The 13,984-nt window shown below is 49.0% G+C and overlaps 1 protein-coding gene across 1 annotated transcript in view; it reads right to left on the bottom strand.

The window, feature by feature from the left end:
• Window positions 1–13,782, bottom strand: part of LOC119456541 (uncharacterized) — a 491,108-nt gene extending 477,326 nt beyond the window's left edge. The window contains exon 1 of the mRNA XM_037718374.2: window positions 13,671–13,782. Coding sequence (XP_037574302.1) covers window positions 13,671–13,725 — 55 coding nt within the window. The 5' untranslated portion in view covers window positions 13,726–13,782. The remainder of the gene's footprint in view (window positions 1–13,670) is intronic.
• Between the last annotated feature and the right edge of the window lie 202 nt (window positions 13,783–13,984).

Here is a 13,984-nt window from a genome sequence, read left to right as displayed (position 1 = left end):
TTCAAAACCAAGCAAAAGTTGGCTCTCCATTTCGGAATTTTTGAAGATGTAGCTTAGAGACTATAAAGATTGAGAGCGGTTTGTTTCAACGTGAAGAATTGTTATAAAACTGCACTGCTAAAAATAATGACCGAGCACTATGTGTGGGCAATGTATTGCGGAACGATTGGTCAGTCACATACAGAGGTCCCCACATACGTTCAGGAGAATACGTATATATATATATATATATATATATATATATATATATATATATATATTGTGAGCACAATATTTTCATCTCATCTTACTCATATGTACATATAATCATCACCACGAGCCACGACATCTTTGTCGTCGGGGCTCAGAATCTTCGAGAATAAAGGATATAATTGAAGAATGCCAGCAAACTTGAAAGTAGACAAAAAAATCTAGGAGACATAGACAAAGTGACAGGAAGGTGGCTGGACAAGAAGGTAGCTGGCCAGCCACCTTCCTGTCACTTTATCTATGTCTCTTTCTCGATTTTGTTTTCTACTTTCAAGTTTGCTGGTATTCTCCAATTATAACCATGTACCAACTAGCCCAACAAGCCACTCTCATGAGAATTAAGGAGTTCCTCAGAAGTGGTGGAGGTTTCTTCTCGTTCCCCAAGTCGTCTCACCGTTTCACCCTAGAGCTCCGTTCACGTAATCGCACCGTTTCCTGCAATGTTCAATCAAGACCCACCCTGCACAACTGACGCCGCCGTCTCTGCGCGGCCTTCTTCCGTGTGGGCCATAAATAAGCAGCCGTCAGCGTGACCCCCAAGTGTTCGCTGGCTTACGCGGTGAATACGTCGAAGGCTGGCTCGAGAACTACGATCCAGTCAGCGTCAACAAAATAAATAGGACCATTCTCATAATCTCCGCAACGTACCTTTCTACCTCTCCAACGTCGCTAAAGTTTCGTTCTTGAACCACGAGCTTGACCTCCCTGACTAGGCCATTTCCACGCAGAAGTGTAGTGATATTTTTGCCGTTCCTTCTTTTCGCACTTAAATCGCGAAAAAGAAGCTCCCTAATGCGAAATTTGAGCGCACCTCTATACGGGTTTTCATTTCGCGATACTGGCGCGGACAATCTGTCTCGTGCGGCACGTTGCAAAGGGAGCGAAGTGTGGCGCAACTGCCTCGCTAATCTGGAGATCGCGAGAGCCAGCGCCTGGGTGACGCGTGGGCGAGATTCGCAGCAGCAGCCGCCGCAGAGAACTCCCAAACGACGCACGCTACTCTGGCGCCACCTCGTAGCCATCGTCACCGCACTAGGCGTTCCTTCTCTCGCTTTCGCCATACCCTCCTCCTCTACCGCTCCGCGTTCGCTTTCATCCTTCGCTGCGCTCGTTCGCTCGGTTACGCCGACGCTCGCCGCAGGAACGGTCGCCTAATGGCACGTACACACTAGCGGCAAAACTAAAGTCCCTATATAAGAAAAGTACCGCCACCCTTTGATCAACGCCGCTTCTCTCTCTCCTGTATCTCCGATTGGACGATGATAGCACGCGCTTTTCACTTCTTTATATTTTGTTTTCTTTTTTTCGCCTCAGAGCCATGTTGAAAGTCCTCTGCGCAGCCGCAGTCGGCGGCGGCGCGCGCCCGGCCTAAAAGCTTCAACGTAGACTTTCTAGGTGCGCCACCGTCCACTTGGCTTTCGCAAGCAAAAAGTAAAGAAAAAATTGTTGCAGTGGCTTAGCTCGGCTATGCCAGGATATACGTAGCGTTAGCAAAGGTTCAGCTGAAGGTCCGAGTCGCACTGGCGCTTTCGCTGAGTTTCACAGTATATTCAGTCGATCGGCGAGCCTTGACGTCATCGACGGCGTTTTGTTGTTGCTGCAGGGGTGGTCGGGCACGTCGCTCAGCCTCCTGGCGACGCCGCTTTGTTAGACGTTCGTCCCTTTGCTCCAGTGTCTCCGCAGCACGTTTAGCCTTCTGTTCATTCCTCCTACGCTCAACCGCTAATTGCCAGGCAACTACTTCGGGATCCGATGAGTCAAGCTTCTCCGTTCTTCTGCGCTGTTGAGCAGCATTTGCGCTCTCCTTCTCCATGGCTATACCACACTGGCAAACGCCAGTCAGAAGCGCAGCGGCTCCAGCGCAGTGTCAGACGGCGACTGCACAGCGAGCGCGCGCCGGCGCCAGTGCGTCTACCACGGCTACGACGTCACTCCTCTGGAATGCGCAGACCGGCGGCGGTGAGTCGCGCGCGGCGGAGTGCGCGAGAGGTGCCGGCTCCGGTGGCTCCGGTGCGCAAGCCGTGTGACATCACTGATCCTTGCGCATGCGCAGCACGGCTCTTGATGTGCCGCGCGAAACGGGCTTGGCTAGGCCAGTGTAGCTAACGCTACAAAAAGCAAGCGCTTTAGGAGAGGAGGCGGCGGAGGAAAGAGTAGATGGCGGTACTTTTCTTATATAGGGACTTTAGGGAAAACGCGCGCGGCGCGCCGCCGGCGGCAAGACGAGCGCCGCAAAAGCAGCCGCGAAACGAGTTTAGGCCGTTTCACATGGCGCGATTTTCACACAGCGACACAGCGAATTCCGTCGCTCAGCGACCGCCGCGACGTCGCAGGCTCTCCGCGACGGGATTCCAACATGTTGGAATTTCCGTCGCTGAGTCGCAGCGATCGGCGCGATGTGGGCGGAGCAACGTGACGTAACAGCAAGCGCCGTCGAAATAGGTACTTTCCTGTTTTACCGCGTGTTGGAAGCTCAGCGGAGCAATGTCGCGCACCAGTTTCAATGATGTTTTAACAAAGCGTACCCGCCAGCGCCTGCGGCTCAGGAGCTTCATGAACAATTTTTGTTTTCTCCAGCTCACACAATTCATTTAAAAGGAGAAGCTGCGTGCTATCCAGGTCGGGAGCTGACGCCTCCTTCAACACACGGCACGTACCCTCACGATCGTCGCCGTCGTCAACGTCCTCTTTGCTACAAACCGTGCCAGGCACTTGCACACTTAATAGTAGCTACTTCTTTTGGAGAGGCAAATACTCCTCCAGGAGAAGAGTTGTGGCTTCCATCGTACCGCAACAACACAACTAGAGTTTACAAAACAAAACCACCCCACCACGCCGCACGCTTATGCGGTTTGTGCAGCATGTTCACTAGCCGCAACTGCGGACTAAGCGATCGCAGTCTCAACGCGTTTAAAGGCTGAAAAATTGTGTAATATTCTATTTTCAAAAAAATAATATGAAATTGTAATATTTCACTAGTTTCCATGTTGTGTTTATTTAACGATACAGGCATGGATACTTTGTGAGCAGGGAGCAACCTTGGGCGTCGCTGCGACGGAAATCGCGCGGTCAAAGACTCATGTGAAAGCTGCCAGCGAAAATCGCTCTGCGACGTGCGCGACAGAACGATTTTTTTCGCCCCAATCGCGCCATGTGAAACGGCCTTTTTTCTTGCGGCAGGGATCGCTCCTGGACCGATTTTCTAGCGTTAGCTACACTGGCCTAGCCAAGCTAGAGTGCCCTAGAATATAGGAGAGTGTCCAAAGCGCCGGCTCCGGCGAGGGCCTTTTTGTGTGAACTGCCGCGCCGCGCCGCTGCTGCTCCGGACCCGTGGGCTTTACGCGCTCGCGAAGCGCGCGGGAAGCGAGGGTCGTCTGCTACACGCTGTAGTTTTTTGCGTTCATTTTCCACGCAAAGCACTTGAACTCTACTTAACTTCAACAGTGTGGTGCTGCATGGAGCTTACCCATCTTTGAGCGTTTCTTTGTGCTTGGGCAGCAAGATAATGCAAAAACTAACGTATCAAACTCATCAGCGTGGCCTAGCTCCGGTGCTAGACTTTGGGAGCGGTATTACGGTAACTGTGCGTGCGTAGAAACGTGCTAAATGAGCCCGCGCAAGGAAAGAACGTAAAAAAAAGAAACGTTATTCGCATGGGTACGCGGGCAATAGCACCATGCTTGCAAGAATAACAGCAATGAAAAAGGTACTTGACTATTTCACTTGACTCGCGCAGTCAAGTGAAATACTTACGTGCGTGCAGTGACCGCTTCGCTCACCATTACGCGATTTTCGCTCACGGTCAGTAGTGGTTTACAGCTATATGCATATGTATTTATTCGAATATTTTTAGCCACGACAATATTTTATTATGAACAGAGCAGAGTGAGAAGGTGTAAGGGAAGCAAGAGAAAGAGCAAAGACGGCCCTAACGCCGCAATATTGTTGGCTTATTTCGCTTCAGAGATTGCGTACATAAATAATTCTTGCTGTACGCTCTCTTCAATACAAACTTCGCGCATGATGTACCTGAAGGTTCACCGTGAGCCAAGCTTTCTTCAAATTCAGACATTCGAAAGAAAAGCCATTCGATCCAGCCAATAGCTAAACAAATATATTTTTTCTACATTGAAATGAATAGATAGCTACTACTGGGGCCTAGCCATGTACTAATTTGTTATGTAAAAGTTATTACAGCAATAGTCTTGTTTTAATAATCCGTGAATCCTCTCTGAAATTACCAACATGTAACTTCTCATTATATTATAGTTATTGCGTAACGTGTGTTTTTTTTTGCGTAAACTAAGAAGCATTCATGGCGCGTGACGATGTTTGTGCTTGCATTATATTGAGTGGAAAATTGTCTTGAAAATTACTGCCTTTGATGCACTACAAATATCGCTATTGATTCTACATATCCCTAAAATAGTTACCTTCAATAACAGCAAAAAGTTAAAAGTTTATGTTCTGTTGATTTGTTGCCTCTTTCATTACGTAACTACAAGTACGTAATTATTTATCAGTTAGTATATTTGCTGTGTACAAACCAGCGAGCATACGCAACAAATATTCATAAAGTTGCTCTCATGTTAAAATTCGCTGAGTGTTGCGCTCTTGCAACACAAGAAGGCGAAAGACGATTTGCACATTCCGTAATCCATCATGTTCGTTTTCTGACGCTTGCTCGTAATAATGAAATGAGGCATACGTATACAATGTTGCACTGTTAGCGTTTCATTTATTTTGAGTTGTCTTTTTTTTTTTGCCGCGTATATTTCTCGCGTACCCTTTACCTAACACGCCGTGCTATAGCTTAGTGGCTTTGGTAGGTTGTACTGCTAAGCTCGAGGACGCGGGTTCGATTCCCGGACTCGGCGGCTTACATTTCGATGGAGGCGAAATGCATAAAACACCCGTGTACATAGAATTAGGTGAATGTTAAAGAACCCCAAGTGGTCGAAATTAACGGAGCCCTCCACTGCGGCGTCTCTCATAGCCATATTGTGATTTTGGGGAAATTATTATTACTATTATTACCCTTTACCTGCGCTCTCAGTTCTTCGTGATATATGGGTAAGTTCGACACGTTGAGATCGAGATTGGCATTCAACACATTTTTATCGTCACACCCACAGCATCAGAGGGATTTCTGGCCGTCGTCATATGACCACACGTCATATTGTCATCGTTAATCGTGACGTGAGTCCAAGTATGTGAAGTGTCAAGTATGCCATGACCCATCAGTCATCTTAGTCATACATTTGTGCCCTTCCACGCTGTACTTTGGTATATATACCAAGTGAACGAGACGCGAGAGTTACGCGGTTTGTATTTATTTTTGGTAACGTGGCATCGGCCAACAGACACATTCCGCTTCCCAAGAGCCAGTTAAGGATTTCGCATTAATACAGAAACAGCAGAGCGTGGGAGGCAGTCTTGTAAAACAAATCGAATGCGTGAAATAAAAGAAAGGAAACGATAGGGTGTAAAAGCGTTAGCATGAGCTAGCCATATCTGCTACGTTCTCTTGGTTATTATCGCGGTTTTTCTTATTTAGCTTATTTTCTTCTGCAGCACGTTCACGTTCACGTTGCTCATTCCCCGCATAACTAAAGGGCGTGGAATGCGTTACTCAAACAGCCACGTAAGCGCGGACCAAGCGAGCTAGCAGTATGTGAAATACGCGTATTCACAGCCGGCAAGCGCGTTCTCTGTCTGGTGAGTCACTGCGGTATTACCTTGCGGTGACGTGGTACTTAATATATCCAAAATTGTCGCGATGTTGGCTAATAGCAACCAAAATATCAGGCTCGTAGCAGACGCTCGCCGCCTTGGCGCGGCTTCCGCAGCGGAGAAAGCCCACGGGTCCGGTACAGCGGCGCCGCGGCGCGGGAGTTCACACAAAAAGGTCCTCGCTCCTCCCATGCATTCGCGCGGCGCTTTGGACACTCTCCCATATTCTAGGTCACTCTAGCCAAGCCCGTTTCGCGCGGCACACCAGGAGCCGTGCTGCGCATGCGCAAGGATCAGTGATGTCACACGGCTTGCGCACCGGAGCCACCGGAGCCGGCACCTCTCGCGCACTCCGCCGCCGCCGCGCGCGACTCACCGCCGCCGGTCTGCGCATTCCAGAGGAGTGACGTCGTAGCCGTGGTAGACGCACTGGCGCCGGCGCGCGCTCGCTGTGCAGTCGCCGTCTGACACTGCGCTGGAGCCGCTGCGCTTCTGACTGGCGTTTGCCAGTGTGGTATAGCCATGGAGAAGGAGAGCGCAAATGCTGCTCAACAGCGCAGAAGAACGGAGAAGCTTGACTCATCGGATCCCGAAGTAGTTGCCTGGCAATTAGCGGTTGAGCGTAGGAGACAACCAGGAAAGCTAAGAATAATCAGCTGAACCTTTGCTAACGCTACGTATATCCTGGCATAGCCGAGCTAAGCCACTGCAACTTTTTTGCGGTTTGCCGCGTGCCGCGGATGAAGGAGACCAATGATAGCAGCCCGCTTCCGTGACGTGCGCGCGAGAAACTGGTATCATGCGGACCCGCCCGACCGCTCGTTTCGTACTCGCGTCCGGCGTTAGCCGGAAACTCGTTTCGCACTATCATCTGCACGCGTCAGCTCCTGGACGGAGCTGACGGATAGTTCGAGAAGGGGGGAGGAGTCTATGCTGTCGCGTGACTGCCGCAGCGGCGCGCCGCCGGTTGGTGTGGCCGCCCTGCGGCAGCTTCGTTTTGCCGCGGGCGGCGCGCCGCGCGCGTGTTACGGCTAGTGTGTACGTGCCATAATGGCAGCCGGTGTGATTTGCGCGAGCAATATGCCGCAAGGGAGAACTTAGTTCTCCCTCGCGGAGTCCAAAGTTCTCTACAGGAAGGCAGAAAATGTGAGTAATAGTAACAATGGCGTGGGGAACCCGGTGTTCAGTCAGGCACCAGTATTAGGACATCAGTAAAACATCATTATTACAAAAGACGTAGTCACCGTCTGGTACAGATGGAACGGATGAAACGCCTGTGTAGGTCACGACGTGGAGTAACAGGTGAATATTCTCTGTGGAGCATGGCCGCCTTGGAGCAGAAGTGAGAGAATCGATAGCAAGAGATAAAGCGAGCTGCACAATACCAACGGTACAGATAATGAAGGCGGTATTTCCCAACGGAGATTATGCCACAAGATTAGTTCGTGAGGGCAGTGCTACAGGACATAGAAGAAAAGAGAAGGATGGTGTCACTCGACTCTCATACAAGCAGGGCACAAACCAGTAACGGCAGGTTTTCCACCGTATGTGACTCAGAAAACAGGCGATGGTGCAAAAGTGAGGACTTTTCAGGCGGTTGCGATTGGTTAGCATTCACCAAAAATACATATGCGCCAGTGTCGGTGGTATAATAGGTGTACCAACCATGGTAAGGGTCCAATGCATTGGCAGGGCCAGTATAGCATTTTGGCAACGGGTCGTCACAGTAGCATGACCTCGGAGATGTACCCGTTTCTTTTATAAAGGTTAGCGCCGGAAGCAAGTGGTAGACAATGATCGAAGAGACGGAGCGAGTTGGAGAAGCGGCAATGTGGCGAAGAAGGAGCGGCTGGATCGTGCGGGCAGAAAAGGGTCTCCAGGAGTTACTGGTTTCCTTTCCAATGGGCAGCGAGAAATATCAATAGGTGGACAGTGGGATATAATGTAGGACCAAGTGGTTGAGTTCCAAGATTAGCGTCAGAGTTCCAGAAAAGCGTCGAAGAAATCGGACCGATATGCCCACAAATTAAGTACATAGGCCTGTCGTCGTGAGTCCGTCATTTCCGCGGGTTGCGATGTCTCATGGGAGCATACCTACGTGCTTCAATTGCGAGTGACAGCAACGGATGGACTGCAGTCACACCGATCGGTTGAGCAGAAGTCTTTCACGCCAAAGTTGGCCAATGCCAGGCGCACAAATGTGAATAACGTCGCACAAAAATCGTCTGAGTCAAGTGTTCGGAATGTATCCAGTCACGTGGCATTTATCTTCTAGCAGGTGATGTCTACAAGATTCTCCGAAGCGTTGGGCGTGGGCAGCGAGCAGAGGTGCTCACAGGTGGACGTCATGTTGGAAATGTGTGTGGATGATGCGACGGCTCATGGCTTCCTCAAAGCATCGGCATTCAGTAGTTATGGCTTGCACAGTAGACGAATTTTGTAGCGTTAGTTACACTGGCCTAGCCAAGCCCGTTTCGCGCGGCACATCAAGAGTCGTGCTGCGCATGCGCAAGGATCAGTGATGTCACACGGTTTGCGCACCGGAGCCACCGGAGCCGGCACCTCTCGCGCACTCCGCCGCCGCCGCGCGCGACTCACCGCCGCCAGGTCTGCGCATTCCAGAGGAGTGACGTCGTAGCCGTGGTAGACGCACTGGCGCCGGCGCGCGCTCGCTGTGCAGTCGCCGTCTGACACTGCGCTGGAGCCGCTAAGCTTCTGACTGGCGTTTGCCAGTGTGGTATAGCCATGGAGAAGGAGAGCGCAAATGCTGCTCAACAGCGCAGAAGAACGGAGAAGCTTGACTCATCGGATCCCGAAGTAGTTGCCTGGCAATTAGCGGTTGAGCGTAGGAGACAACCAGGAAAGCTAAGAATAATCAGCTGAACCTTTGCTAACGCTACGTATATCCTGGCATAGCCGAGCTAAGCCACTGCAACTTTTTAAAAACGAGCAGTTCAGATGCTTACTCTGCTGTGCCCTTGAGGACCTGGACCACCTTATCAGATTCGAGCATCGGCACAGAGCGAGTACGTCCTAACGTGAGTCAGTGTACGTCTGAACACGTAAAGCGAGGACTTTCTCAGCGGCGCGATGAACTGCAGCTTTCACCCTGCATAGCGCTCAGCTGTTCAATTCTTCGTGCGACCAAAACAATGCCCTCATTGTGCCCTTTAGGTATAATATGACATTAGGCAGCATAATTTGTGTTCTATGGGTTACGTAAGTTCACGCGCTCGTACGCGCGTAGCCAGTCCTTTATGGTAATGTAGTTTTGGCCGGAAGACGTACCTGGGTCACCAAGATGGCAGTGGGCAGAGTAGCTGAAAACTCAGTGACATTCTTGCCTTCAGTTGGCATTGCAGAGGTAGCCAGGCAGCGTCCGCTATGCAGCTCCGTCGTGTGTTGAGTAGAGAGTCCGAGCTTCCACCGAGATGTTACGAGAACGTTTAACGCCTAAGCGCTGCCCTGTTAGACTCCAGCAGCACACTGTGGCCGAAAGTCTCAGTTAACGCCAAATCATCAGAAATAATTTGGTCGCAAACTTATTTGCCCTTTTCACGAACCATTTCGCACCTCGGATCTCTCATTTCTCAGAGTGCATTTCTCAGAGTGTGTATATACCTCTCGGCGTCGGCGTTTGCGCAAGGCAGACGTGTCACGTACGCAACACCCAATGCTGCTGCCATCGCGCACCAAGGTCTGGCGGTGATCTTCATGGGCCAGCTCGACCAGCCACCTGTATTTTTTTTTTTTTTTGAATACTTGGAGTCACCGCAGAACAGTCCCTCCAGGTAGCGAGCAGGACCTGTGGCCGAGCGCTCACTTTTACGATGCCACCGCTCGCTGCCTCTGATGCGGTGTTGTCCTGCCTCCACATAAGGCCAAACGGAACGCGATCGTTTATGATGCAAGAATGATGCTATCATCGAAATGTCATCATGCTCCCTGCGTCCAACGGTATCGAAATTTAAGCAGAAAGCATTTCCACACACGCACTTGTGGTTACTGCAGCTACCGCTTTCGATATCTATGCAAGACTCTGGTTCTCATTACGAAAAGTGACCCGGTCATTTTGTCAGTTTTTCAAGTCAACTGCGCACAGCCTGATAAAGCATTAGTAGACTACACTGCACGATTATTCAGCATCATTGCTATGGAGTGCTAGCGCTTGTTTCGAGTGTCTAGCGCGTTACGAGAACAGTTTACCATTCTTTTTACGCCTTCTGCACAGCACCCGTCTACACATGCAGTGTCTCCCTAAATATGAATCGACGAGCCCGTATTTCAACTGTAGCAGATTTAAATTCATCTTGTTTACTGCTTCTGAATTAATAAAACCTTCTTTCTTTTGTGCAAGGTTGATTTTCTCCCAAAAACAGAACTTCGTTCGGTTTCTTTTCTTCACCAGGCAACAAAAATAAGCGCAAATAAAGCAAAGCTGTATTTTTATTTCTGATTATGCTAGACTAAGCCACAATGCAATAAAACATATGTAGTTCGCGCATACGCCGGGAACCGGGCCGCGAAATAGATTTTCAGGCATGTAGAATGAAAGTTCCTTTGATACGTCGCGTCTTTTTTCAATGAAAGTTCCTTATCTTGGCTTTGAATGAAAGTGGCACAGCGAAGGAAGCCCCAAGGGTGCTGAGGTACTGCATGCATTCGAAAGAAGAAAGTAAAGCGCCCATAATGCCTTAAGCGAAGCACTGAAGTTAAACGCCAGCGACTGAATATGAAGAGAGCGGAGAAAGTTGGTAAACAACCCACATTGTGGCGCACAAGCGGCGTCGCACAATAGCGCTATCCGTTTTGATTCCGGAGAAATGGACGTGAGCACAATTCATGTCGGAAACACGGACAGAAATAAGAACAACGCGGTTTGTCTACGCGGGGCTTGTTTTGAAGCGGAAGCACGAGAAAAGCAGAAATGTTCGAGCAAATGTTTATTCTGCGAATTTCACTCTGATCACTCTGAATAGCTTCATTAATATCGCTGGTCAGAAATGAAAGAGTCAAATCGTCTTATTGGTCAAAGCGCCTAATGAACGCGCTTTGTATTTACTGAAGCCGTTTGCATTGCTAATAGACAACTGTCTACCAACGAGCACCGCAGTCATATTCCTAGGAGCTTGGACGGACGTGGTATTTCTGAACTTCAACGTACTAACAATATATCAACAATCCAATCATATCCAATGCGTGTTTAGAGTTGGCGATACATTCCCCAGGCACACGCAGCCTGCTTGAAGAGCACACTCTTTTCGGCATCGAGCATTTTTTTAGGTTCATTCTCCTGGTATAATCGGTAAGCAGGTCATCTTCTTCAATGGACCGGAGAATGCGCCATCCCTGTAAGTTAGAGATTGCTCCATGCAGAACGCAACTATAACTTTCTTATTATTTTATTTCTAATACTGTAGGTCAACAGGCCCAAGCGGGAGTGGATAAACGTTATGTAAAAAAGAAACCACGGTACTCGACCTACAACGAGAACACAGAAAATTGTAAAAGTAAATTCTTTCACCGAAATACAGAATTCACAATAAGGAAAATTTCGGTAACAGATTGAGAGTACTGAGTTAAGAATAACAGTAATGCCAGCAATAAGTCTTGATGCATAGACTGAGAGCTAATACTTTGCTCCAGGAACTTCAGCTCTAGCTTGATAGGACCTAGAACTTTTTTTTAACGTCTTAAGTCTTGGTCTTGTGTAAATGCTATACGGAAAAATGCGTCAAGCAGATATGTGTATTGCCCATAAGGTCGAACGGAAAATCCCTGAAACCAAATTTTCGCTCTTGCGTGTGCCCTGCAACGCTTAAGTTACCATTGAACAATAAGAGGTTTGTTCGTTAATCGCGGGACATGGCTTTGAAGCGATTATTTTCCCTGAATTCATTTTTACTGTGTCAGGTTCCTGCGTATGAACCTCGCTATTTAAACCTACCTATATTTCAAAGCTTTTGTGGCTGCAGTACCAAGTGTGCATGTATACAAATGTTGTGAAGTTACAGCTTCTCGATTTTCTCTCCTTTTTGTTCTGTACTTCTACATCGGCTGATCACTTCTGTGTATGAAGCACTGCACGGATTCTTCTTTCTTGCGGCTTTACAATCGATGGTGTACCTGGCCCAGTCTTGCTCAGTGATCAGCCTGAAATTCATCACCCACCAAATATGCACAAAATATTCGACAGATGTTGGCAACGGTCTGTTGTTTGGTAGCTCACTGAAGAATTCTGAATTGTTCAGTGAGTTATGTGAAGTTTACGAAATCTGTGTTCCATATGAGAGCACCTATACTTTCATGTCCAGCATTCTCGCAAAGCATAAAATCTAGCCACTCGGAAAATGTCCTGCTGTAAATATTTGTTGCAAACAATGAAAAGTGAGTTGACTTCATGACAAGGTACTGGTACTGGAAGCAAACACCCATACGCGTACCTTGCGAGTACTTTTACGAAAACACTTGGCACATATCGGTCCAAATTCAATCAGAAATGTGTCAAGATGAATGCGACACATTTTAAACATTTTATCTCGCATCAGTGCTACACTCTAAGAACAGTTGCACCCTTTGGGGCGTATTTTTGCCACAGAACAATAATCGTCATCTGACTTGCGTGGCTTTCCTTTCTTTAACGCTGTGCGCCCGGCACTTCTCGGTCACGAACGACAAGAGCGTTATCAGCGTGACACAGCGTTCTCGACAGGAAAGTAGCAACTGCAGAGTTTTCAAGATAGGAAACGCAAGCAAGACAGATGACGATTATTGTTGTGTGGCAAAAATGCACCCCAAAGGGTGCAACTGTTTTTAGAGTGTACTACGTTTAATGCGCTATCTTGGGGCGTACAATGGTACACACAGTGCCTAAACCGGATGTTTGTGGCTCAATTCCATTCGCTGGGTATGTAGTGTTGGTGGGTGCTCTAAAGGAACATTTAGTTTTTGCTATAGTACGCATAATGGAAGAGTTTACTGCATGAAAATCTTGGTGTGAGCATCATAAGTCGCCCCCGCGTTCGTTTCCACAATGCAAACAAATCACGCATGAAACTGAATCCGGCTGAGTGACGCCACGCGAACAGCAATGCAGCAAAGTATCTCTGATGCATGCACGTGCAGCTTCGCCCTGCAGCTTTTACAGAGGCACAAGTAGCTGAAGAGCCCAGCACGAAGTTGTGGCTTCGATTCTCAATCGCAGAGGCCATCAAAGCGTTGCTGCAGCAAGCTTTGCGCGCATTGTGTAGATTTCGAGGTGGCAACTTTCCACTGCGGCACGTCGAACAGCCGTCGTGCTGCTTGGAGACGTCGATTCCTATCAATCCACCAAACGAAAGATAGCTTGTTTCCTCCGTTTTGACGAGTATTTTGCTTGTGGAAGTTGCACAACCTACCGCGCTATGTCAAAGTTGTTTCGCCAAATCACTGCTACGCACGGCAGGCGTCGCCCTGCGACTCGACCATTGTGACTGGGCATCGCATTGGTCTCCCGCTGATCAGGGTTGATACTTTCTTTTTTTGTATATATATATATATATATATATATATATATATATATATATATATATATATATCCAATTCCACAGTTCTGCCTACGGAAAGAAAGCTCGCGGCACTCCGCCCCTGCCGGAAGCACGCGCTGGTACGGATGCTGTCGCCTGTGCTGTTTTGTGGTTCGCGCTTACCTTTGGCGAGCAGCGCCAGCGTGGTCACGAGGGCGAGGAACATCCCGGAATCCATGCGCGCCGGCGTCACACAAGCACGTCCACGCACGGGCTCAGCCAACCATTGACTCCACCGCCACGCGTGGCTTTAGCCGCGGCCTGCCTGCGAGCGGAGCAGCCGCAGAGGGAACGGGAAAAAGAAAGTGCCCGTTGTAAAAAAAAAAAATCGACGATAACACCGCGGTTCGCGGCAGCGGCGCCGCCTGTAGGCTCCCAGGCGAACTGATTCTGCGGGAGCCCGTCCTTGCGGCCGCCGGTTGGACCGAGGTGTGGGC

Source organism: Dermacentor silvarum, chromosome 6 (genome assembly GCF_013339745.2).
Source record: "Dermacentor silvarum isolate Dsil-2018 chromosome 6, BIME_Dsil_1.4, whole genome shotgun sequence".
Lineage (NCBI taxonomy): Eukaryota > Metazoa > Arthropoda > Arachnida > Ixodida > Ixodidae > Dermacentor > Dermacentor silvarum.
Note: the sequence above shows the minus strand (reverse complement) of the source record. Positions and strands in the feature narration are given on the sequence as shown.